The 28,000-nt window shown below is 36.3% G+C and overlaps 1 protein-coding gene across 4 annotated transcripts; it reads right to left on the reverse strand.

Annotated features, from left to right (window-relative positions):
* Nucleotides 1-243: 243 nt before the first annotated feature.
* NCAPG (non-SMC condensin I complex subunit G) lies at nt 244-28,000 on the reverse strand. Of its 4 annotated transcripts, XR_011141088.1 has the most exons (23): nt 27,610-28,000; nt 26,757-26,963; nt 25,701-25,929; nt 24,065-24,210; nt 23,021-23,105; nt 20,887-21,079; nt 19,374-19,523; nt 16,542-16,682; nt 15,413-15,536; nt 13,916-14,005; nt 13,555-13,734; nt 13,025-13,135; nt 10,656-10,775; nt 8,589-8,822; nt 8,236-8,417; nt 6,238-6,412; nt 5,638-5,799; nt 4,563-4,707; nt 3,077-3,169; nt 2,542-2,620; nt 1,628-1,762; nt 1,333-1,374; nt 244-777 (listed from the first exon to the last, which is right to left on the reverse strand). XR_011141088.1 is itself a non-coding variant. In XM_068943294.1 (22 exons), the coding sequence occupies exons 1-21, from the start codon at nt 27,718-27,720 to the stop codon at nt 1,636-1,638; spliced, it is 3,084 nt and encodes a 1,027-aa protein (XP_068799395.1). In that variant the 5' UTR covers nt 27,721-28,000; the 3' UTR covers nt 1,045-1,374; nt 1,628-1,635. The 4 variants fall into 4 exon arrangements, 2 of the variants coding, with proteins under 2 accessions (XP_068799395.1, XP_068799393.1); XR_011141087.1 differs by having other exon boundaries at nt 1,333-1,762; XM_068943294.1 differs by lacking the exon at nt 244-777 and having other exon boundaries at nt 1,045-1,374.

The raw sequence follows: 28,000 nt of genomic DNA on the forward strand, positions 1-28,000 counted from the left end.
TAACATGCCTGAAGAGATTCCAAGGAGACAACCTGCAATGTGGCCAGGCGTGACAGGGCAGCAAGAAGGCAAAACAAGGTCTCCAGCTTATCTGGAACAGCATTTCCAGGGAAGCCTTTTAAAATTGTTATTGTTCCTGCTTTTCCAAGAAACATGGGCAATGTCTCTGATCTCCAGTGGTTGCACATGGATACAAATTAGAATAAGTATTTGAAGGAAAAAAGTTAACAAAGGAGGCACCTCAAAGCTTCAAAATTCTTTTTAAAATCATGAATAAAAACACTTAATCAAAGTTATGTAAGCTTCTAAATAGCAAATATTACAGCACAAAGAATGTGTCATGGCATTTCACGGTCTGAAAGATTCCCAGCAAAAATTGAAAGGATTAAAAGTTATATGATCCTGTCTCCATTTTATATACTCAACCTTGAAAGCAGCATAGTACTTTGGGCATAGCACTTCGGGAACACTACTTATTCACTAGTATCCCTAAACCATCTCAGAATTACTGAAGATTGCTTACAGTATATTATTTTAAATGGAAGTTCCTTAGAAAGCTGCATTCAACAAGAGTAGGTAACATGTCCATGCAAAGTAATCAACATGACTTTTCTCTGACCGTCTTGGAAACCATATGAATGGTAACAAGGACATTATCGATAGAGGGGTTTCCAAACTGAAAACTGACTCAGATTTCCCAGAGTGAATCTGCACAGCCAGCAGTGAGTGTTGGTTGACTTTAATCTTCCACTGTCCATGTACAATTCTTGACTATTCCTGAATATAACATGAGAAAAATGTTTTGTGATCTTCAAAGCTATAAAGAAATCAAAAGTACATGCTACTTTGCAACAGCACTACACAAATCTTAAAGTATTTTACTTTTGCTCTTTCTGTCCCTAAGTATTCCTTTCCTTATTGGGCCTTCTTTTGTACCACAACAAATTTTATGCTCTTCTGAAAGCTCTACAATGATTTCTTATAACAAGGTCAAGGTCAGTGGCTGGCTTCCCATCGTAGGTTTATAGAGTTAGTAACTCATAGTTTCACTATTTTGACTTTATTTAAAATAAAGCAGACACATACATCTGCAGGAAGCATAATGCACAATTTAGACCAATTCTATTTTGCATTAACATGAACCATAAAATCTCCCTTAACAGTCACCAGATATACAGGCCAATAGAGAAAGTAAGTACATTAAAGGTAGATACATTCAGAAGTGCTGCAATCAAGAGCACTCACTCCACGTCAACTATTATCTCTGAATACTATTAAAAGAAATCACTTTAAATATGTAAATCTCAATAAACATAACTATTAGATACTTACCACCAAAAAATTTTCATTTGAAGATAAAAAAAATTTTCTTTACTGTGAAGTAAAACAAAAAAAATAGAGTTTTGTTCAGGTTATATTTTAAGAATAAGATATTTTCATTACATGAATGATGCACTGAGTTTGGGGAAAGATATCAAAAACATCTACTAAAAAAGGAATTGCTATAAAAATCTAGAATTTTAAACAATCATAATTACAGGAGGAGTTAAATTGACTAACAACAAAACAAAGCTTTTTTTCAAGCTTGCTACTAACTACTAGCATTAGCAAAGGATGCTTTCTCTACTTTTGTCTTCATTTATCTGCTTCTCTATTCAGAAGGCTTGAAAGATTCATTCTTGTTTTTTCAAGTGCTGCTGTTTTTGCTCGTCTTGAAGGCCTTGAACTTGACATTGGGACTGGTTCTGGAATTTCATCACCACTGAAATAGAAAATATTTTAAATTAAGGCTAAAAAGACCGTACAAAAATTGAAAAGTATTTACATTAACAACCTTGAAACCATGTATAATAAAAACATGGTCTTAAAAAGTAATAACACTTCTTACTAATTATATATTTCATGTTTTTAGAGAATAATATAGTTAAGCGATATAGCAGTATCAGAAAAGATAATCATGTGTTTGTAGTTGCCAAATATGAAAAAAAAAAAAAAAAAAAAGACTATGTGGAGAGCGGATCAAAGTGAACACACTGAATAAGTGAACTGGAAAGGCTGACCCTGATCACCCTAAGGTCCATGGGTTACTTGCATGAGAAATAGTGCGCACAACTCAAAATTTCAAAGATAACTTTTTAATACTTTTAGCCTACATGATCTGAAGCTTATCAATTAAATTTTGAAAAAACAAACAAAAAACAGCAGACAAACATGAAGAATATCAGTTTCTTCCACACAACTGTTAATAAAAAGTAGAAAAGTAACGTAAGTCAGAAATCTAACTTTAAGTTGAACAGAACATAAACTGCATGTATCACATATACAAAAAGTGAACGACAAGCTCTTAGGCAACTATGATAAAATGTGAAGTTGTCAAATCTGATGTTATCGTTAATCATCCGTTCAAAAAATTTTTTTTTCCTTAAATATTTATCTCTGTGTTAGGATTAGAGGATAAAGATGCAAGTTCTGGGGAGGAAAAACATTTAAATGAAATTCTCTCGACATCACACTTGCAAGAGTGGAAAAGGAAGGATTTACCTTTCACTGGCAGATGTTACCGTTGTGCGATTTTTTCTTCTGCTCATAGACCTAGCTTCTGCTGCTAATTTTTGCTGTCCTAAATACAAGCAAAAGTCACTTTTTCAATCTTGGAACTATTTATTTTGTTAAAATAGTTTTGCATCTTAAAACTTAATTGAAGAAATATACAACCTTAGTTTATTTTGTTCTGATGTTTCATTTAACAGAGAGGTTGTGGAGCCTCCATCCATGGAGATGCTCCAAAGCATTTAGACAGTCCTGAGCGACCTGCTGTAGGTGGCCCTGCCTGAGCAGGGGGATTAGATTAAATCTCCAGAAGTCCCTTCCAACCTCAACCATTCTGTAATTCTGTGATTATTACTGCTCCAAAAGCTTCCACAAGAGGGACTATCTTTTAACAAATTAAATTTTGGAAAACTACACCACAGTGTGGAGATAGAATTATATTCATATGCATAGGTTTCTAAAAACTAATAACTAGTTACTTTATTAAAAACAATTAGCATTATATCCAGAATAGGCTAGGGCATACCTCTGCCAGCTTTGTTTCTTGTGGATTTCGATTTTGCAGTTGCTTTACTTTTAACTTCATTAACTGGAGGATGATCAGCTTCTTCATTATTTTCTATTAAACAAAATAGTGCATAAAGGAATTATAGATGATCAACTTTTACTTTACCTGCAATGGTGGTATTCTAGATATATCCATACCCCAACATAGATAAACTAAATCTAAACTATTGTTTAGCCTCCTCTTAAAAATTTTAAGAATTCTAGGAAATTTCTTTCTTACACAATCTATGTAATTCATAGGAAGCTTTTTTCCCAACATATGGTCTAGACCTCCCCTTCTGCAACTGAAGGACAAAAAGTAATGGCTGTTTCCCTTTTAGCTTCACAGCTACCATATACGTATTTGTACTAGTAAACGTTTCTTTATTTTCAATGATCCCAAACGTATGGAGGGCAGGGGAGGGAGAACAACATTTTTTCCTACAGGATGCAAGAACAGTCTGCTTAAGAAGAACGCTCAAAATTCCTTCTTCATGAGAAATTAACACCAAAAAGTACTATTAGCTCTTAGCAGAAAACAGTTAAACTAGAAATAGGAAGCTGTGTTCTTGCAGAAGCATACCTCCAGTTCCCCATCCAATAAGTATTTAAACATATAATTATAGAAGATATATGTAATTAAAATATTAGACACTTCCAGAAACACCACACTAAAGCTCTGAAATAATCCTCTAGAAAAGAAACAAATGCAAATACAAGAGCAGTCTTTGCTTAAGACAGCTGCCTATCAAGATCTTTGCTTTAAGTAGGCCTAATCAAGTTTCATCTCACTGCTTTTCTACCAAAAAGATTAGACTTCCTATGCCACCAGCGCAAAGTACACTGCCAAGGCATCTGAAACTGTATAAGCTGTGCAGAAATTGGAAAGTCTTCAGGCCTCTTCCACTTCAAGCTCTTAAATTACAATAAAAAACCAATTCTGCCTCGAACATATGAACTAGCAACAGGGAAACACATCAGCATCACACACCAGATACTAAAGATATCAACTATGTACTACTATAACAGAACACAGCCTGCAAAAAGCAGGCATGGGAACTGTGAGGTCCAAGAAAACACAGAGTACTTGATTCTTTCTCTGAATTAGTGAGTCACATTCTAAAGGGGAGTTTGTAATTGCTAGTATTTAGCGGGCAGATGTGTATGCCAAACTGCTACAGAAAGCCCACTTTAACATTGCCTTTGTTAAAAGGGAAGAATTGCAGGGGAGACTAAGTCTCGAAATACAGCACTGGTTGTACTAGAGTAATATGGAAAATGAGGAAAAAAAATGATCAAAAGCAATAGAAAATGGGAAGTACTTTAGTATGAATATTTTAAATAGCACCTGTATTTAACAGAGATTCATTTAACAAAGAAAAAACAAGATTTCGTTTCTCATAGGTGTGCACAAGTCACCCACGTGTATGTATACTTATTACTAAATTACAGTTGTGCTGAATTACCTTCTTCATTTTGAGTATTACTTTCAGATAACATCGTGCCAGTTTCCTGTGTCCTTTCAGAGTGGTCTTTACCCATATTAGCATCTTTGCTTAAGTTTATCTTGATCTTCTCAATAGCTCTTTGGCACAATTTGTCTTTCACTTTCTAGGGGAAGACACATTTAAATGTTAAGCATTGGTTATTTTTATAACTATTTCTTTTATCCATTAAGTTACTAATCGTATGATTGTTACGGTAAACATAGCTGATTTGATGCGCCACATGAAAACGAAAGGAGAAGCACTTTCTCCCTCAACATCAGGCAATGAAATCCCAAAATAAATTATTCTGGGGACATGAGGAAATATTAAAGATAAAGTGATTGAACCTTTCTAGGCCAGTGCTGGAACATTCCTACTTCTAGATGACATGCTCACAGTGGACTGGAATTCTTCTCAACATTTCTATAGGGCGCTGTCTTCCTCTGTCCCACTCCCAAATTTTACCTTAACTTTTCCATATTAATAAAAGCAGCAGCAACATAAAACTTTCCATCAGCCCTTTAAATCTCTTCCCAGTCCATCTCAAACAAAGCACCTTTTTTCTGTTGCCCAGTGATCTTAAAGTAAGTTCAGGTATAAACATTTTGGCTGTTAATTAATAACAAAAGATAAGCCATCCATACTTTAAAGGACTTAATATTGAAGGTTAAAAAAAAAAAAAAACCCACACACAAACACACACTATACCAAAGCTTTCAAAACAACGGGCTGTATTCAAACGCATCAAGTTGCACACACTGTTTTCAAGCTATTTTTACTATGTGTAATCTTTCTTCTGTTTGACTTGCTCTGTGGCTTTACTGTAATGTGAAACATGATGGTGTGCTTGTGCTTGTAGCTGGCAGAGAATGCTTAGGCGGTCATCATTAACAAAGCTGACTAACTAGTTATTTAAAAGATATAGTGAACTTGCTAAAAGAGAAATTCCGGTCATATTATCACAGTAAACAAAAGGCACATTGCTTTTTTAGCATATCAGAATATTAGACTGTTAGTGATTAAAATACTAACAGCCATGTTATTTATGTACTACCTCTAGAATCTCATCTAGCAGAAGCAGAAGATTCTCTGTGGAAGAATTACTGAGTTCTAATGAATTTAGAGCTCTTGCATAAATGCGAACATCCGGTGCAGTTGGGTCCATCAAAATTTCATTGCATATTTTCATTGCCAAGCTATCATGCACTGTTAAGTCCTACAAAGGAAAGAAATCAGATATTTCTGAAATTTATTTGGAAGTTATTTACAAAAGACAACGAGATTATTCTGATTTAAGCAGCTAAGGAATAATTCTACATAGTAAATATTTTCTTAAAATGCAGTATTCTGAGTACATATACCATCTGATCTTTATAAATACTTTCCCCACTAAAGATAATTAGGGCTGGTGCAAGTTCCTACTAGCATTATGCAACTATAACAGCGAATGGAAAGGGGCGGGGGGAGGGGGGGGGGAAAAACACACGCTAAAACATTTCATTCCCTGCACTGCCACTTGCTTAGTCTAGCCTCCGATGCAAACATGCAGGCTGTGACAGAGGCCCAGACAATCAGCTAGCAGTAAGCGAAGGGAGTCAATTCTTAATCTCTAGACACAAAGTGTCTTCCTTCGGTTCAACCCATTGCTATATACCTGATACTCTTGGGACTTTTTGGCCTGAGGTTTGAGTCCACTTGGTCTGGTCAGGTCCACTAACAGTTCAGAAACATTACTTGTATCTACTTCAGCCAAAGGTGAAGTGGCAGGAGCATTTAACAATGTTCGAAGAGTTGGAAGATAAGCTTCTTCAAAGCATTCCTGGTTAGACCTGTTTCAAATAAGTCATAGATTAGCAGCTTAATGAGACAAAATTAAACTTAAATTAACACCTACATTTTCTCTTTTATAAGGGTTCACAGACCCATTACAATATATTTTAGCTGTCAAAGCAGAGTAAGCAGGCCAACCTTATCAAAGATAGCCAGCAGGATCAAGATATCATCAAGACTGCCTCATAGAGCTGATTTCCTTAAGCTTAAGCACATGGCCATTTCGAGCAAGTTTTAAGTAACACAGGACAGCTTGAAAGTTCATCCTTACTATTGGAAAACCTAATATATGCAGACATATCGCCTCTCAAGGGACAGAAATACACTTTCACACCTCTGTTTTTCTCCTGCTCATTCCTTCTTTCAGCTAGTATCTTTATTCGGGGATACTTCTTACCATATAAGAAAGTAACGAAGCCTTGCAAAAAACTGTGGCAGTTAACAAGACTTTGGAAAAAATACTTGTGCTTTATTTTCTTAGAAAAGTTAATTTCTCACACTTTTTCACACTGTGCTTTTCTTTTCAAGTAAAACAATAAAGGATTATCTGTGAGGTGCCAGAAGTTGCTCCTTTTGCAAATGACTTTGAAATACACAGAATTACTCTGGTGAGCCTTGGTGGGACAAGCAATAAATGTCATAAGAAGAGAGTGAGACGTAGGGTCAGAAGACATTCACAGGCAAAAGACATCATCAGTGGTAAAAGCTTAAGGTCATTATTCAATAGCCGAGGGAATGGAAGCACATGAAATTAGTTTTTCTACTGATTTTCAACAGAATTTAAATGAGGAAGAAAATGCTCTGGTGGAGATTTGCTATTTTTCTCATTGCTGCTTTGACAACAACAAAGACATTTTTCAAACCAACTCCCCTTTGAACTACTGCTCTCACTGTGGCAATTTATAGGCCACTTTTTTTTTTTTTTGAAAAATAGATAAGGAATCATAATACTCCTGAGTTAAATCTTATCCATAAAAACCAGATAACACACAGTAAGTTCAAAGTGACCAACATCAGTAGCAGCAGTTCAAAGATAAGTCAAACTTCTTTAAGAAAATGAAAGGAGAATTGCTATTTATGCTTCTGCCTGCTTACACAAACCCTCTACCTCCTTGGTCCACTCCCAAAACAAACTGGAGATTTTGAATCTGGTAGGAATTTAGTATGGAGTATTCTCTTGGTTCCAAAAAAACAAAAAACAAGAGACACCCTCCCCCCCCCCCAACACACCCCCTAACAGCTGCTTTTATATCTGCTTGGCAGTATTTCCTTTTGAAGCATTACTGCAAGCTCCTCTTCAGTAAGGCTTCAAAGTCTAGCTGTAGTGCTAAATAGTCTAAATAAAAAAAAAAAAATTAAAAGATATGCTTTTTTTTTTAAATACCTTGAGGAAAAGTTTCAATCATAGATTTAGGAAAGAAGAAAAATGGAGGGCCACAGAGGTAAAACAGTATTGCTGGGAAATTTTCGAAGTAGTCATAGGTTAAGTCTATGCGCATTCAAAAGAAATGTGCATAGCAGATTAAATTAGAGCTCTAAACCTAAATGGATGAATCTCAAAATCAAAAGAGGGTTAAGAGCTAAATAAATGGCTAAGAGCTTATTAAGGGACATTAGAATTGCAGCTGCTGAACCCCAGGGAATGAGTCAAATGACTATTAGTCAAGTGTCCAGGTTTGGCACCCTCAAGTTCAAAAATCTTAGACTTTCTTTTGCTATTGTCTTGCAATAAAACCATGTCCACTTTGGTGAAGACCAAAAAAAGTTCCTAAAGCTGCCAGACCAATGTATGTTTTTACATAACACTTTACAAAGGCCATACCTATTTGCATAAGCAAATAAAGGAAAGAAAACTCCCAGACAATGTCTAAGCCGAGTATCCTCTTCAGTCACAGGATTATACCACAACAAAACAAGACGAGAAAGAAGCTTGGCGCTAATTAGCCTCCCAGAGAACATCAGTTTGGCTATGCCTTCTGCAGCTTCTGTCCTAAGTTCTGAAAACTAAAAAGAAGAGTTGATCATATATACGCACAAAAACTACAGCATTTTCACTAATACGTTGTAATAGACTACATCCTATTTTGCCAGTGAACTCTCTACATTTACGTATTTGTACCTGGTGGAGCAGAAAAAAAAACAAACAAAAAAAGGAAATTTCATAGTATTTCTTACCTCACTGTCTAAGAAACCAGAAAGAAGCTGTAGGAGACTGTGAATCGTAGCAGTCTCTTCTTCCTCTATTGTTTTAGATTCATCCTCACAATTTTCAGTTGCAATCTGTACGTCTTCACTTTGAGACTCACTGCCTCTTCTGGTTTTGAATGGTTCAATCCCAAACAACATCAGCTGATCAAAGATTGCTTTTAAAGCACTTAGCTTAACCTTGATATCATCTATTTGTAAAACCTAGGTTTAATGAGGAAAATACATGCAGAACGTATTATGTCAATTTAAAGAAGCATTCTTACGTTCCCCATTTCCTTGTCTTGCTAATGGGGTGGAAAAGGTTAACTTTTGGCAGTATCAGTTCCTTCATCCATTTGCCTACGCTGCTGCACAAGGGAAAAAAAAGTAGAAAGTGAAGTGGGTGGCTGGGTATGTGTGCACATATGAGATGTAGCCTTATTGCTTTAACTTCTAAACAAACATAGTAGCACAAATAGGGGAAAAAAAAAAAAAACTTATTTTATTACAGTAACTCTGTAGGGCTAAGCACTACACAAAAAGTGTGATAAGACACCTGCTCTAAAATAAGCTACAGCTTGATGAAAAATCAGTATGCAGAAAGACAAGATGGTGTCATAAATTCAAAGGTGCATAGGTTACTCTCTCTCTCTCTCTCTCTCTCTCTATATATATATATATATATAAAAAATACTTCAAATTAACATATAAGTAAAGTCAGACATAGTGGGCGAGTCTAGGGATCTATTTAGCCCCACATCCTGTTTTGGCAGCGGCCAACACAAAGAACACGGGTTTTGGTATCCACAGCACGTAACTGCTCAAGTCTCACTGTTTCCTAAAACACCAATCCTCCCTTAGCAAACATGTTGATTTTTAATGGGATATAATTATGCAGATTAGAAAAAAAATACCACTTGATAACTTTTTGGAAGCAGAAGTTCAGTCACTTCTGGTGACTGAAGGCTGTATCACCTTGTCTCAGCCAAGTATGCCATCTCAACACCTTTTCTAAATCTCCTCCTTTCTGGAAGTCAATTACACACCTGCTATCCCTATGCATCAGTTCTCTTGAGCATTTTGACCAATGTCCTATACACATGTGCAAACAGACAAGCTCTTGATAAAGCATGGTGACCACGCACACTTCCCTCAAAGCCAGGGCGAGAGCCATTACTAAAAATGCCATATTTTATATAATCATCTTAGCATCAGAACATTTACCACAAAGGTGGGAGATTATGCCACTGTCAGTTTGATGCGAGTCCAGCCAACATCTTCCGCATCTCTAGAAAATAACCCAACTACTGAACGTTGGCTAATCCAGGCAATAAATTTTTCTGCTTGTCCTACAGCAACTGGGCTCCAGCAGAACCAAAAATGCAATATTTAGGAGACAACACTAAGTAGGAAATCCATAGTATAGCGATATGAACTTTTGGGAGAGAAAGAGCATTTATCTCAAAAAAAAAAAAAAAATCCACTAACAGATGTTTGACCATACTATACTATCAGCAAGATTTCTTTTGCTGGTTTGGATACAGCCTTATCCTCCAATTAACAATTGTTAATTAATTTATACAAAACTAATAATGCAGAGATTAACTCTCACACTCAAGATCACAGGTAAACATGTAACAGAACTGGAAAAACAACCACAGTCACTCTTTTTAGTTTGGTTTCCCAAAGAAGCCAAGGCTTACAGAATACCACAACTACTTTTTCCTACATGGTGTTAACTTAAATATTTGATTGACTTCAACCAAATTTGAAAGAGGAAGAGATCTTAAGGATAAAGAATTACTACTAACTTCAGGAAAATACGTAATCTTACAAAGGAAAGGCATGCTACTACAAGGATGCAATATAAGCTTGAATATTAGACATCAGAAAAAACCTACATGAGACCATACCCTCCAGATCTACATCTACAGGATATGAGGCATCACTGGTCCTCAGCTAACATAACTGTATAGGATAACTTATTATAGATGCAAGACTAGTTTTATTTGCTAGGTAACAGGCACCACCATTCCGTTTCTCAGTCATTTTTACCTGTAACAGCAATGCAAGGTGTTGTCGGGCAAAATCTTTGTTCTGAAGGGCACAACAACCCAAACACAGAACCGCCATGTTTCTCACAGCTGGATGGACATTAGTTATTCCAGGAAGTATCTGAAAACAATCATTTTAGACTTTGTAGTTGAAATACATAAATTTAAAATAAAATATTGACTACACTGTAAAATATGCTTACCCTGAAACTAAATTTAGATATAGGATTGTACAGTAGTGACTACTGTATACTCTGTTTATCTAAACAGAAACAGATTTTGAGTATCTTGTTTGAAATTAGCAATAAAATAATGACCAAATCACATCAGTGTATTGCCCTGCATTTGTTTTTAATATTTAAACTCAGAAAAGTTGTTTTCAAAAACAAAATTGACTTGAACACTCAGTGCAAACTAACAAACAAACCTACACATTTCTTCACAAAAATATTACCATTCTTGCAAATGAACAATATCCAGTTCCAAGTTGCAAAATACAGAAGCCACTTAACTCTCGTGTGCCTTCAATAGTTTTGAAAAGACAATGGTATAAATGCACACAAAGGAAGAGCCAGGCTAGAGGGAGGACGAACGCTATGCCAAATCACTTTATACTTGAACTCTCTAGTGAACGTGAAAGTTTAACTAACAAAAAATAAGACACCCCAGAACATGTAAGTGAAAGTCCATCAGAAGCAATAATACAGAAACAGGATGTTGGAGAAAGAACAGAGGGGGGGGGGGGAAAAACAAATGTAAAAATTAAAGAAACACCTAATTAAGTAGAGAAGGTTTGAGGGGGAAAACTATCAACATCAGTTATGATTTCTTAGAATACCATTAGACATCTGAAAGAAATCAGGTGCGATTCCACAATATTTAAGGAAATCCAAGTCGGTGTTGCAATTTCTTTCCAGTTTGAATTCAAAGAATGCTCATACTGAGTCAGATCACCTAGCCCGTTGTCCTGTTATCAACAGAGGTCAAAACTAAACTATTTCAGAGTATTACATAAACAGATCAAGTTCCAGGTAATTCTTGCCAAAGTCCCAACAATTTGCAGCTGAGAGACAGAGATGGGAGGTTGTTCCTATTTATCTAATTACTCTGTGAGATTTATTTTTCTTGAAGTTGTTCAGTCTGCCCTAAATTTATGTAAATATTCAGCACGCAAACAACCTGTAGCAAGGAAGTCCATAAATTATGTATCTTGTGAATAATCACATATCATTAAGAATCTTATCATTTGCTTTGAGCTTGCCACTTGCTATCTTCACTTGACGTCTTTAATACTTACAAAAGACCATCATCAGCCAATCCGTACCTACTTCCTCTAAGCTAGTCATGTCTCAAGCGACAAGTGTTTCGTAGATCTCTATCATATCCTAAAGTCCTCACTTCTCCAGGTTACAAAGAGGTAGCCCATTTACTTCATCGAGAAGCTGCTCCATACCTTTATGATGCCCTGCTGCCCTTTTCTAAACCACTTCCAGTTCTAATATGTTCTTTCCAGATGTATGGGATAAGAATTACACACAGTATTCAGATGTGGGTACACTACGCACTCATACAGCGGCATACTGCTTTTTTCCATTTTGTTCTCCTACCTAGGAGAGAGTCTAAATCATCTTGAAGCAGCACAGTCGGTGATAGTCAAAAGCTTGTGATATGTAGAAACACTCATCTTGAAATTCCATACTCTTCACTACTAAAACTGAGTATAGCTAGTACACTATAAAAGGCCTATATTGCCATTGCCTTCATTACGCAATCCAGAAACATTTTGATCTTCAAAGGTGCTAAGAAAATAGAGCGGGGGGGGGGGGGGGGGGAGAAAAAACTCCACAACAAAACACCTTTCCTTGTACTAAGAAGAGATCAAAGAAACATCTTTATGAGCTCCAGTCTCTTCCAGATGGAGAGGTTTTGGCTAGCTCTAAAAGCAAAACAAAAAAAAATCCACCAAAAAACAACACTGAAAGAGATCTAATAGCTTCAGCTAAAAGAAAATTCAAGTAATAAGAGTACCAGAAAGGGCAGTAAGCAGATGCCCAAGCATTGCATTTAGCAGAGTGCAACTCAGCATTGTCAAACACTGCCATACATTAGTCCAACACTTATCAATATTGCAGTGTTACTGTGGTATCCATCCGCAGCATCCAGTTCTAGGCTAAGTTCTGAGCTCAGGATAATGTACCGACTGTACCTCCAAGCCACTAGGTTCTGGGAAGGCTTAAAAGTTCCAGGGCAGAGCTACAGATACAGCAAAATTGTTCTAAGATAATCACAAACCACCCTGCTAGCAGCTCAGCACCAGCTATACCATATCCATCTTTTATTATATGTACAGTAGTGTTTACTGCTACATACCAGAGATTCAATTATTTCATTCATGGTTGGGCCAATTCCTTTAGAAAGGGACAGCACCTTGAGAAGCTCATAACACATCATCAGACACTTCAACAGTGTTTCAGGATCATTCTTCAAGGAGGGTCAGGGAAAAGAGAAAAAGGTCATTACTACAATTCTCTACCCAAAATATATCATTTGACCACCATGCATTTGCTAGGTAAGAATGTTAATCAAAATCCACCCCTTAATAATGATGAAAGATTCAGGTTCGTGTTCTCAGTTAGTTAAGGTTAAAAGCAATAAGGACAAAAGCTTTTTATAATTCCTTAGGTATTCAAGGACAAAAGCGCAATTTAAGCGCAATACATTTTTGCTAGAGCACAGCCACACCTTCTGCACCTGCAGAAGGAAAACACTAACACCATAAATGTCAATTTTCAACTTTAAAAACATAGACGATATGAGGCCAGATTACACTTTCTTCTAAAACAATGAATAAATGTCAAAACAAAACAAACACTTGGCAGTAAAGAAAGGGAAAAAGAGACCTTCTCAACACGTATTTCTTTAATTTCAGCTTGCTCTCCTTCTTTTATCAGGTCATTTTTTATGTGTTCCAACTCAGTTATTTTCTCTTTTAATATTGATGCTTGATTAAAATCCTGCAGAGTAATGCACTCTTCCAAAGCTTCTTTTGCTTCAAAAATTTTCACTTTAATTTCAGCCAGCTAAAATATAAAGAAAATGAAAATTGCAACGTTATAACCTGCTTGGTATTAGCCAACAATACAATATTGACACTAGACAATAATACACTACTAAAAAAACTCTTTATTTGCTAGACATGTTTGGAAAAAAAAAAAAAAGAGATAACAGTTATTTTTCCTCAGTTAACTAAAATTCGCTCACCTTAAGTTGTCGCTTTCTTATTTCAGCAACATCAACAGGCTGGTCAACAGTAACAATTGGCTCACGAACTTCTGAGATAATTTCTGCAATCTATTGTTACAAACAGAATGTTACTGCCAATAATTGCAGTTTAAAATGTCAGATCTTAAACGCTCATTTAACTTTTTCAAATTTAAAGTACCATCCTTCTGAAGTACAGAACTTCTGTGCAGTTATCCCCAACATTTAAGCCACTGCAATAAATCTTCAAAGAATAACACTGCTATTTGACAGTATAGTCTAACTATGAAAGTCTATAGTGTCTTCTATTCCTTAGCAAGGTAAGCAAGAAAATAGAAGATTGCAGTTCCATGAGTAAGTTAAGCAATTTCCACGCAAAAGTGCAACTTGTCAGTTCACAAAGTACTCTCTCCTCTAGGTCTGAACACATGATTTAGAAAGAAAGACTGGTAAAAAGAGTACAGTTTTTCATCTTTTACTACTTTAGTGAAAATACAACTAAGAACATTGTGATTCAAAAGTCTATAAATCACCATGTGTAGAATAATAAGTCAAGTTACTAGTAATTTAATTCCAAACACAAACACATGCATAGAACTGGAAACAGAACTGGGCTGAGGATTTTTTTTTTTTCCCCTCAGTTGGTCACGGGTTCTCTTTAAAGTCAGGCCCATTATACTAATAAATAATGAAATTAAAGGTAAAAAAAATTAGACAGAATGAAACAGTATAGTCTTAATCTGATTTTTCTTGTGCCAGATCACCTCATGTTAACATTAACTTCCTCTCAAGCTCTACTCAGTCAAAACATACCGAACCAGTGTATTTTGCTAGGATTCTAACAGAAATGCACACATTTATTGTCAGCACTATAGCCCTATTACAGTACTATCATACTAGTACTATACTGCTATTACTATAGTTCTTCCATCATAATTCTGTTATAAACCCATATCCTACCTAGCCTTATCCACTGGGCAGAGTTTTCCAGAAGGGGTCTTTGTTCGTAAGTCTAGAATTTGCTTAAAATATTTGAGTAAAACCCATGGTCCATCTTTTAGGAGTTAAATTTTAAAAGTTATATGCTATATAAGAACTCCTTTTCCTATAAGGGTTTCTAGTTCCATTCTCAGCCAAAATGAGTGACAAGAAGTTGGAAATTTGGAAACGTATACAATCCTTACTTTGAATATTCCAGTCATAACTGTTCCAATTTAATATAAGAAAGGAGTTTGAAATGGGTTGTTAAAGTCTAATACCTTCCTATTTTTAAGATTACATTTACAGCATCAGCCAATCGCTCTAAAAATAGATACACTTCTTCAGGTAACTACAACAATGAGGCCATGCTGGGAAAAAAAGGGGAAGAAATGTAACTACTTTTCTAGACTTAAAATACTTTACTTCCCGACATCTTTGTTACACGACTTTCAAAGACTGTGTGACACAGAAAGGAAGGTGAGGCCCAGAAAACAACTAGTCTTTAGAATTACTTACAGTTTGAATTCTTCCATCATCATCTTTGATGATACTCAGCAATCTTTCCACAAGCAGAGATATAAGGGCTGTTGAAGCAGTAGGTAGAATGAGAATCTTTTGTAAAACAGCTATCAGACACTTCCTTCATTAAAAAGGAAAAAGAAAACAATCCATTTACTTTTTCAAGAAAATGGGAGACACTCAAGAGCTAGTATTTTATCCACTTTGAGTTAGTCTGATGAATAATACCCTATAAGAGAAACTTCACTTTGGCTTTAACTAGTGCTGAACCTATTTTCTTATCTAGTAATGTTTGTCTTCTCCTGATTTTACCCAATTAGAAAATGCTGATTTTTTTTTTTAAATCATGTCTGACTATGGTATAAAGAAAGGTTCTTTCAGCAGAAAACAGTCAGAGTATCAACAGTATAGAACGCCTTCATATAAATCATTTGGCTAGAAACTAAAAACAAGGAGTACAAGTCTAGTACAGCCTAGAATTACACGTAACGTATTACATTGAGGGTTTGAAATCATTACCATTGAAATTTGTACCACCGTAATTGCGATTTTTCTGAAAATGCCTATGACGGTGTGAAGTTCTAAACTTATTCTGGCTCAACTATTTTACATCAAAAGGCTGTTCAAATCACAGGAAGATCATTTGAATGACTCAGTTAAAGTCCAATTCAGCTCAGCATCTAAGACACCTGTATCTCTAAGTCTGGGCACACCGGGCTTAACAAAAACCCCACAGGATATTTACTGTGCTTTAAGTTAGCTGTGAAGAAATCATCCATTTATCTCCTTTAATGTTGATATACTGAGTTCCAAATGAAGTCTTGTAACGTCCCAATCTCGATAATTCATCAAAAACAACCAAATTTGCCCTCCCCAAGCAACACTGTGTCTGTATTAAAACTCTTTTTTTCCATAAAACTAAGTAGACAGCATTCGGCACGATATTGGGAACAATTCCATTAGGGAGATGCTGCCATTTTTTCAGCTAGCATGAAACTATTTCATCTGTTTGATCAGGTTATTTTCCCAGTAGAAACTCTATGCCTGTTCACATCTATGAAGTGAATGTCATAAGGTTAATTTAAAAAAAAAAAAAAAAAAAAAATCAAATCTGTGTTAAGTTTACCTTCCTCCCTCTTCAGTGGTATCCATGCAGCCTATAATATGAATCAGTTGCTGACCTATAAATTCTTTTGTCATCAAGTTTTCAAAACAGGAAAAGTCTTCTCTTTGTTCTTCACTAAGAACTGGCATATTTTGAAGGTAACTGAATCCAAACAGAACAAAGGCAATTACATTTAGGATCACCGTTGCAATGTCAAAAACACACCAAAAAAAAACAAAAGAGAAAACTTTATTGTCCAATATGGTTGCCATGACTACAAACCTTTAAATTCATTTTTTTGTTCTCCTTTTTGGAGATAAATAGCTCCAGAGAGTTATTTATGACAAATAAAATACGGTTTAAATATAATGTGCCTCTTTTAAAAAAAAAAAAAAATTCCTTGTTTGAGAAAGCAAAACAGTAAGAAACAGAAAACGAAAGCTATGCTTATACGTACGAGTTCAGCTCTGTACTCCTGCACGTAGGCATCACCTTAAAAGTAAATGTGTATCTGTACCATTTTTCACACATATCTATCACTAGTATTTTTCTGCACATTTTGGTACTATGTATGCTACATATTTAGATATGTTATACTGCCTATAAGACACAAAATACAAGAACACCATTGAAGTGTGCAGTAAATCATTTTAAATTATGCATCTGATCAACTACAGCATCAGAGGAATAACAAAAATCTGTTGTCATATACACAAAGCCAGGTAGCCTGGAAAGCATTATTAGTTTGCTCTATTTCTTTATTTTCCTAGAGTCATTACTTTGTACTGAGATTTCATCCATTAGCTAGTGCACATATGCTCAGAAATTCTGGTGTGATGCATACCCTGTATAAAATTCAAATACTTATACAAGCTGTGAAAAAGATGGCTTATCTTCACCACAGCTTTGTGGTTACTTTTCAGCAACAGCTCATTAAATTTAGCAAATTTTCAGAATTTCTTTAAAATCAGGAAAATGCTTCACATGCAGCTACAGCTTAAGACTATCTGAAATTACAGCAATATAGGCAGCAGCTGCTGATCATTTGACGCTAATAACCTGCACTAGAAAACAGTGTAGTATTGAAACAAAGTTTACAGGCCTGCATTTGCTCTTAAGGCTCAACAGCTTGTGGTTTCCTGCTCCCTCTAAATAGTAGTCTCACAGCGCAATAAATCCAAGACCTTGACTGTACAATTTCAAATCTTATCTGAAACAACTGGTGGAACAGCTCACCAATGAGCTTAATAGCTCACACTACAACAAAGTACCAGCAAATCTAATTAATCTTACCCAGCCTCTTCCCGAAGAGAAAGATAATTTAAGACATTTCAAATAAGATTGGATGGAAGGAAGGAAATCACTTTTTTTTTGTTTTTTTTTTTTTGTTTTTTAAAGAGTCCATAAAACATTTGTTCTCTTAAATTAATTATGAATGAATAAATTTATAGTCACCATACTGGATGCACATTTCTTTCCTACACGGCATTTCTACATTAAAGAAGCACGGCCTCTTCATTTATTAAGTGTTTATAGAACATGTTAGCACATTTCACATAAAATGTGAAATGATTTGTATGAATATTACAGTATACTCTGCCCATTGAAAAAAAGAACACGCATAATTTTTAAATTGGAAACATCTATCAAAACAAAGCATTTTTCTCCAGATCTAATTTATAATAATTTCAGAAAGTTTCACTCTACATTTCATTGCTTAACTGAGCAATACCTCAGCTAAGATTCCTCAGCAGTCTGCATTTTAATGGTGTTCCTCATAAATATGAATTCCGTTAACCCTTTAGGTCATGACTCACACTTTTCTGGAGGAATATCCAATTGAGACAAAAAAATTTACCAAAATGAAGAAAGGTGAAAGTCTGATTTAAGAAAAACTTTCACTGTTTTTTGCCTGCTTAAATGTTCCATAACTGTTTCATTTAGCAGCCTTACTACTGCTTTAGAGCAGAAATTTTTGTGAGGCATGCCTATTTGAACAAGGAGAGAGTTTCCTCTTTCAAAAACACTTTGGGACAGCTGCCAAATTGCTGTGAATTTTCATAAGTAAAACAACAAAAAAAGTACCATTTTCCAGATCTCTAAAACTCTTTCTGCAAGTTCTTTGCCAAACACACTACAATCTATATACTGACAGATATACTACAGAATAATTATTCTATTATTTTAAATAGCAGAGAATTGTATGCCATAGATCTACAAGTCCATCTTGTTGATAATTCATTAGAATAAAATTTCAAAATGGTTTTCACATTATAACTTTGTTCTTTATAGTTTTTGTTTAAAAGTAGTAAATCCTCTCAAACATCTTTCAAAAAAATAAGGTTGAAAAGTTCAGTGTTCCAATGTTAGAAACTACCAGAACTAAAGCTACCTACATCTGTATTTCTGCATTCTAAAGGCATTGCAGCTCATTCATTATCAAATTACCAATTATCAGTTAAATTACAGTAAGTGTATGTTCCTAATTTAACAGGACTGTAAGCTACATGAACCTACCTTGCATTTACCTCACTGGAATTTAAACGTTGAATAATTCTACATATGCTATAGTCCAGCAATATCCACATGTTGTTACCATGTCAAGTAACTGGAATGAAGGGTAAAATTAGAGTTTTACCCTTTAACCAGGCTAGAATGAAGGGTAAAACATTCTTATATCCAATATCTTTAGAATACATGCCTGCAAGAATAATATAATTCTTAATCATTCTCATTCAGTGCATCCTCAACTTCCAATTTGGAGGAAGCCTAAGTAGTTGAAGCAAAACATTCTCTATTTTTCTTAATGCATTGTAGTGGTATTTAAGAGGTTTGTTTTTAAATGCAATGTACCTTAACAAATAATCTGCATATATAGCAGGCTCTGGAACAATCTGTTCTAGTAAATCTTCACCTTCTTCACCTTTTGATTTTAGATATTCACAAAAAGATCTCCAGTATAATGCATTCTCCGCTGTTAAGTCTTCCAGTGGAATCAGTTTCCTTAACCGAAAAAAAAAAAAAATAGAAATAGATAAATAAAATAGGGACAAAGTCAAACACACAGAAGCAGATCATTTGCTAAGATGGGGAAAAAAACCAAACTGTTAAAAATATTCTCCACGTAAGCACTTCCAGACTGAAAAGACTTCCTCTTCATAAAGGAGCTCCTTAAGCCTCTCGCTACATTGTGCTTTCCTATATTGTAAAATTGAGGCTGCCCATTACCGGTTTGCAGAAAGATTCTGTTTAGACCTTCAGATATCCTAGAGCAACCACCTATGACCAAGTACTTTAGCTCTATAAAGCATTGCTATGATTGTACAATCCTGGAAAATAGAACTCCATTAAACTGCAGAAACGCAACAGCTTCTATTTATGAATTCTGTCTCATCATCGTAAGTGGTACTTCAGCACTTATCACTTCCTTGAATCCTGTCTTACTCGCAAACTATCAGTAACAACTTTGTTTTTCTTCTAAGCTGTTCACAAAAAAAAATAAAACAGCAACATGTAGATGAAAACTAATCTTTAGACGGCTTCCCATTAATCGCATGGATCCTTATTTAAAAGCCAATTTAGTAAATATAAATCATAGACTTCAAAATCTAAGCATTTATCATACAGATATTGCATCACTCAAGCTGTAGTCAAAAATATCATGCAGTAACAAGCCAAATATTTTCCACAAATCAAAGAACTTAATTACAAGCTGAATAATTTCAGTCATTTCTCCTGAAAATGTCATCAGCCTGACAGACCTATTTCTTCAAAAAATTACTTTCAACTCTTAGTTAACCCAACCTTTTATAATGAAATCCTTGTTTCGGCCAGGATCAAAGTCAGATTCACAAGTCAATAACTTTAAAAATTCTTCCTTTGAACCTCTTAAAATATTGGCACATTTCCAGAGACTGTAGGAAAGTTGTTTCCCCATTCTCGTTGCTTTTTAAAAATCATAGTCCCTCATCTGTGGCTTTTGAGTGCAATGCATCTCCTAATTTAAAACCATCCATCATAACCCACTACTGAAATGTAAGTCACACCATATGATAACACTACACGTTCTTTTCCCCAAAAGACAGAATAAATTTTTATTGAACGCTTTTTTTTAAATCCATGACATTTTTTTCATTTAAATTTATCATTTATTTTCTGATTAGACTGCTGTCGTTCTTAACGATCATTTCACTCGTTTCTTCAATTACCTCAATGATAGTTCTTTTTGCAACTTCTTTCCTCCTATAGTGATTTCCTACATTTTCCAATTTCTTGTTTGCATTTATTGTCTTTTACTTCTTTCCCCTTTCCTTTTTTGCTTTATGTATCTCAATACATATTTTGAAATGAAAACTGATCTGCATACCTGCTGTCAAGGTTTTTACAGCTCTGAACAAAGTCACTAAGTGGAGATAATGAAAATACAGCATTTAGTACTGGGATGGCCACTTCAATGCAGTTTTCCACATCCAGTCGATGAAGGAGTTCTAAAACATCCCCTTCAGTCAATCGTAACCAGGCTTGAAGCAGTTTCTTCTTCATTACCTCCTTAACAGCATCTGATAATACAGGAGTTAACATTAAACCATCAAATATACCATAAAATGTAGAACGAGGCAGAATCTGGATTGGTCTTCTAGGTCAAGATTAATCATAAACCCTTGCTCTGAAGCTGATGTAGAAAACACCTTAAATTTGTACCTAGTAATCTTGAACGAGCACGTGGTTCTTCTGTTCGTTTGGGAGTTGTTCAGTGAACAAGACATGCATATTCAAGGACAGGATTTGTAAAATACATTACAAATGAGGGAAGCTAGCAGATATATTTAAAAACAACTAATCTGGAAAAAAATCCTCTTTTGCCTAGCAAAGAGTATATGATATCAACGTTATGAGTGAGGCCACATACCCCGGCAGATATTTTTTCCCTGCAATTCTAGATGTCAGGAAAAAAAGCAAGTCCTCAAAAGATGGGATGCGAAATCACCCTAAAGGAGGGATAGATAAACTGCAGAGGACATATCTGCTCTGGATCAAAAGAGAAGGTAGTTCGTTATGTCAAACTATAACCACTTGGTGAGGGAACACAGCAAACACTTTTTCCTAACACACAGTATTACAGAACTAACAGAAGTTGTCTGTTCCCGCCCCCCCGCCCAACTTTGACAGATTCCTAAAACAGAAACTGATCAACTCTGACAAAAGAATTATCTGTCGTGATCAAGTGTTGTTATTTTGTGGGGGAGGAACAGCAGACAAGAAGAGGGCAGTGAAGTAAAACAGCAAACTAAATAAACCGATAAGAGAGTGTAATAGTAATCCAGAACATTGGCTTGTCAGTGCTAGACTTGAAAAACAAAGCCTGACAAGCTTCATTAGATTATTATAGAACAATTCAACAGTGGCTGGGAAAAAAGAGCGCTGCTTAAAACTTATTTTACAGAAAAATGACTTTTAAGTGTCGTTATAGAGGGCATAAGAGAGCACTCAGCAGATTCTTTCTTGCTTTGTCATCAGCACCACACTGACATAATTCCTAACTAGCCAGAAAGGTAGATCAAAACATATACATATACACACCTCTAAGAGCTTCAGTTCCCAAAAGACAGTGTTTTTGTTTTGTTCTTCAAGTGCTTACACATAGAGGTTAGATTTTTCACAAACCACAAGCAGTATATTTTTAAGCAAGAAAAATGATGAGTCAAATCCAACAGGGCTTAATACAGCCCTTCCAAAGTTTATGACTAATACAGTAACACTTAGTAAAATTAGCAGCTCTTACTGTGAAATTTGTGTTTGCTACCACTGCAAAAAGAGTAATGTTCTATTTAGACTGGAATAAATTGGCTCTCTCAGATGCATATAACCTTTTGATCTTTTTTGATAACAGACACAATTATGGGTACATTCTGAATTGCACTTTATATAAAAATAATAGTATGGAAGACTTCAAAAAGAGAATAAAGCTGCTTCATGATGAAATGAATGAGGATCATCCAAAAATTCATAAGACAGAAGAGATTCAAGCTCGTTAAACGAAAGACAAATCTCCAGAGAAGATTTCTCTCAGCATGTACATGAGAAACATTTTCAAATAATTTCAAAATTATATTAGTGTTAAATTTAAATTCTTCAAAATAGTTACCATTTACAAAAAAATATTTGAAATGAAGCATCTTTGCTTCAAAACACATAGGATTAAGTAATTACACTTTTTCCATTTCTGTGTTAAATAACATTCTTGTTTTCTAATTTTAATAGTATCTGGCCCAGTTTCAGAGCTCAGTGGCTTTCAAATTTTTTGAAAGTGCCATCCTTTTCTGGTTTATCTACTATCAGGATGGACTCAAAGCAGCAGGCAGACTTTCCTATGCTTAAATGTTTCCTAAGAACTCATGACTCCCTTTGAGCTCCTTCTATCACAGCTTCTGCATGCATTATTCCCACAATAAAATATTATTTCTTAAACACTTGCTTTATTTGAAAAGATTACCTCTTACCCGATCTGTCATTAAGTCCTTGTTGTAACAACTTTACTCTCTGTGCTATTGACAGAGCTCTCATGTGAACTTTTTCTGCTAAAACCTAAAAAAAAACAAAAGGAAGAGAGTAAAACACATTTCTACAGATTAGAATAATTGATTTTGCAAACTATTTGTGGCTCTAAATTCTCAGTTATCCATACACAGAAACTGTAAGTCAATAAAAGCCTGGAATATCTCTACCCTCAGTATTGCATCAGTAAGTTAACAAGCAGATTCTTGTGCACAAAAAAAAAGTAAAATAAAGCTAGAAAATTTTATAGAAATTTGACTGCTCAGTTTGTTTCCATATGCTGCTGTTGCATGCAGTCTTCTCTCCTTAAAAGTTCCGAGAGTCCTGAATATCAGCAATGAAACCTGTGAGGTACCTACTTTCCTCAAAGACCACTAACACAGAAATTCACTTCAAAAACATAAGTTAATCTAAATTAGGAAAGAACTGAAGAGTGTTCTGTCCATACAAAAGACTAAACGTATTGTTTGAAGAGCTGATCTTATCCTTCAACTTCTAAGCTGCTTGCACAAGAAATATACTTTGTGGCATTCCTTCTTGCACAGCTCTAAGTATAAATATAAGTAAAGCCGATACCTAACAGAATTGGAATGACAAAAATACGCAATATTTTACGCTAGTACTACTGTGACCCTAGTTTTATATAGTTCTCTATTAGACAATAACAGGGAAGAAAAATTGTTTTACAAACATCATCTAATGCGTAGAAAGAAGTTAACAGACTGCATAAATAATCTTTCCTTGTACTTTCTGATCCTGAAGAGCTAAGTTCTACCACATAAATACTTTCTCTCGAGAGATTTCTGCAGTAGAGTTCAGGGGTTTTAACTTGAAAACTTGCATGAAATGATTCTCATGAAAAAAGAAAAAGATCTGGTAAGGGAAAATAAGTTGTTTCAGCCAATCATTTGCTTAACCAATGAAAAATGATATAAGCATTAGGGTTTTTTTCCTAAGTCAGTTTTTGAAATTAAAGTGATCCAATTTACCTCATATGCCAGCTTCCTGACAGCCTCCTTTACATCCATAGTGCGACCTACAATTTTTGGCAAAGTCCTTGCTGACGGAGCAATACATGACAGCACTGCACGCCTCACTTCTGAATTTGAATCGTTTTCAAGCAATGTGCTGTAAACTGAAAGTTAAACAGTCATAATATATATATATTTTTTAAAGAACTTGAGTATGTTCTGTTTTCCTACAGTGTGAATATCCCCCAACCCCAAACAAAAAAAAAAAAAACAAACAAACAGATGTTACTAAAATCTCTGCTTGCATGATACTCATCCAGACTTAGGGAACAGTTCAGGGTCACAGCCCAAGCGTTTATGGCAATTACATGCCAAGCTTGGATGTCAAAAGAAATTCACCTGCAGAAATCTACAAAGATTTGTAATCCTAAGTAGGATCTTCAGTTCATAAATCTGAAAACTGCTGCTCTAGATCCTACCTATAAACAACCACATTGCCATTTACGGGACAAAAAAGCTTCTAAAAGTTGGCTCCTTATGACCTTTCCATTCACTGGCAATACATCCTCACCACCTTTGAGGGGGAACCTCAAATTTTCCTACAAATGGAAAACTGCAGTCTCCATTAAGCCTACCAAAATATATTTATTCAAAAGTAGTAAAGGTCTTACATTAACGCATGTTGTTATACTCTTGCCCTTTCTTGAGAAGTAAAAGCAACAACAAAAAGATGATAATTTAATCTAGGAATACTTGACTTATCCTTCTTGCTGTGTGACCATCTTGAATCACTGTGACATTTATAGGCTCCTACATAAGCAATTTATCAACAAACATTTAGAAAATATAATTTCAAATAATGAACCCCATTAAAAAAAAAAAAAAAAAACCAACCAATTTACTCTTTTCACAATAGACAGCATGTAAAATTCAGTCAGGGCACAGTTTACGTAAGAACAGCTGTGCTGGTACAGACTTACAGGCCATCTACCATAGTATTGTTTCCTGACAACGGGAGTAGAGGTTTAATTGACAATCTTATCAGCCATAACTAAACCCATAAATGGCACAGAAATCTATATTTCAGAGGTATTTTCCTTTAAAGGAGTTATCTATGACCCACACGAGATTTGCAAAGAAACAGAAAAGAGCCAAAACAAAAGCATAGGCCAACAACGACAATAACCACACAGCCTCTGACACAACAGACAGATGTCATTTGAGACACAAAATCAGTTTCTCCATTGTTATCTGCAGCTCTCCAGATGCTTTTATACGAATTCAGTCCAACTAAAAGGGGCCTGAGAGAGTAGGAACAGGGTAAGCCTGTTAACGTATCTTCGCTCCAACCCCCAGTATTTTTGCCATCCTTCAACTACACTCAGTTCAAGGAACGCACAGAGCCCTATACGATTTGTCCATTAGGCAATCCCCAGTGGCTCTCTCTTCCAAGCACCTTCATCTTCTCCACTTGAACCTATGCAAGTTTTGCATCTACAACATCCTCCGTCAAGAAGTTCCACAGGTTGATTATCTACTGCATGAGGAATCTCCTCTAAGATTTGGTTACTTAATGGTTTAAAAACAGTTTTTAAGTAATAAAAGTAATCAAATCTGGTTCTTAAAGAAAAGCAACAAAAGCAGCGTTACTTACTATTAACAACAGGACAGTTTTCATCCTTAGGATCTTGAAGTCTTGACAGGGCCAGGACAGCTTGAATTCTCACATTTGAAAACTTATCTTTAAGTCTAATAAGCATAGCTTCATTAATTTTATCAAATAAATCATCATCAATCTGGGCATTCTCTGGCATGTTTCCCAAAAGCTTGTTAACAAGCTGGCATGCTCGAAATCTAACTGCATGGCTGTTTGCGTTGTGAGACTTGGTATGGGAGAAAAGGAAAAAGAAAAGTTTTGTAATTTAAAGTCACATTTTTTAATTTCCAATATAAGGTCATCAATACGTACATACAAGTAGTTAACACTCTATACAGTACATGAACTACGTCCTCCCGTATTTCAAAAGCTCTCCCTATTTTCCACCTTATTTTTTGATAAGATTAAAAAGTCACAGATTTGAAAAACGATCAGTTATATCACTGGTTTTCACAAAGGAAAAATAAGAAGCAGGCTCACCACTCAATGCAGACTGCACAGCATTAGCTAATTAACTCCTCTGCCTCCATAAACATTCAAAAAAAGCATTAGCAATAATGACTAGTGGCATTAGCCTAACCAAATATTTTTCCATGTTGAAATTTTCCATTTTTCCAGTTTAAGAAAATATCATTCAAGTTGTGTTTTTGTGCAACTGGAACTGTCAATTTTCTTCATGTGTATAATTCACGCCACAAAAGAAAATGAGTAACGCATATACCAACCATACTTGTATGAAAGATCTTCCAAAAATTTTACTTCTCAAAAAAAAGTATCAGTTCATCTGCATAGCACTTCCACTGTTTTGCAGTTATAAATGCAACTACAGTAAAGCCCTTAATGACATACTTCATACAGCCAAATAAGAAAATTCCTGTTTTTCCATGAGCCTAACTTTAAAATCTAGTTTCATATTGGTAAACTGCTAGCTTTGCCTTACTTTCATTTAGTAGGTTCCGGTCTCCAAATATCAGCGTAAGTGCCAGCAAGTTTTCCCACTGTGTAAAGTTTTCACTTATAGTGTTAAAGATATTATAATAGCTATTACTGTACCTCAAGCAAAAAGTGGAACACATAATTCAGAAGCAAATTATCTTCTCCTTCATCGGCACTAACCCCTTTCTCCGCTTGATAAAACGAAGTAACAAATTTAGCCACAAAACTGATCACTTGCTCCACTGCTGGTTCCCGTTTGTAGATTATCATAGCATACTTAAGGAAATGAATGAATTTTTCATGGAAATCTTTCTTATCTTCCAACTGAAAAAGTATCAAATCACAACATAACGATAACTACCAAGTCCATCTTTCAAAAGCAGTTCCCCAGAAAACTAAATTAAGTAGCTTTGCCACTGACAGCTACTGCTGAAATTTTGAAAGCGCCGTAACGCGGCAATAGGGCACGTTCACTGCTGGGCAGTCGCCCCGAACATCTCCCTTTAACAGCTGTCGGGGTGTATCTCGAAGGCTAGCCCCCGTGCCGGAGCTTGGCCTCCACCTGCCAACACGTTTGAGTACCACAGCCGACACCCCCAACCCGCTAGTATTAGCCTGGACCGCACCTACTTCTCTGGTATCCACACAGCTTCCAGCAATAGCATCGCTACCGGCCGTGGGGAGCCCTCACACTCCTGCCCGCGGGAGGGGACGGTGTGTAAGAGCTTTTTTTATTTCTTTTTACTTGTTTTAAGTTGCCGGGCTCTCCTTAGGCCTACCGGCTGCAAAGCTTGCTCGAGCGGCGGCAAGGCCGGAGAGGCCCCTGCCCTCCGGGGGGGGGGGGGGGGCAGAGCCGCCCCAGGAGCCCTCGTTTCCCCCTCAGCCTACGGCGCAGGGGGGAAGGCGGCGGCGGGGGGGGGGAGGATCACCCCTCGTCCCCACCGCTGCGGCGCCCCGAGGGCGGGCTCACCTGATTGTAGGTGCTCGTCAAAGCCACCACGAGTTTCGCGTGGTTCTGGTGGGGCTTCTGGGCCAGCTGAAAGGCTTCTTTGATTTGCAGGAGCTTCTTTCCTGCCCCCATGGCCACAAAGAGGCGGGGCGGGGCGCTCGCGCTGCAGCCCTGCCTTCGACCCCCACGCTGCGGCTGCCGGGGGAAGGCGCAGAACCGCCGTCCCCACACAAAGCCCCACAGCGACGACACCGCTCCTAGGAAAAGGGCGCAGAAGGCACCCACGGCAAGCGGAGCGAGGCTGCCGGCCGCGGAGCCGCCGCCGCGCGGGACCCACAAACGGCCGCGGCTCCCGCGCCGCCAGCTTCGAACCAGGCGCGAGCGCCGCCCCGACTCTCGCGAGAACACCCGG

Source organism: Struthio camelus, chromosome 4, assembly GCF_040807025.1.
Source record: "Struthio camelus isolate bStrCam1 chromosome 4, bStrCam1.hap1, whole genome shotgun sequence".
NCBI classification, from domain to species: domain Eukaryota; kingdom Metazoa; phylum Chordata; class Aves; order Struthioniformes; family Struthionidae; genus Struthio; species Struthio camelus.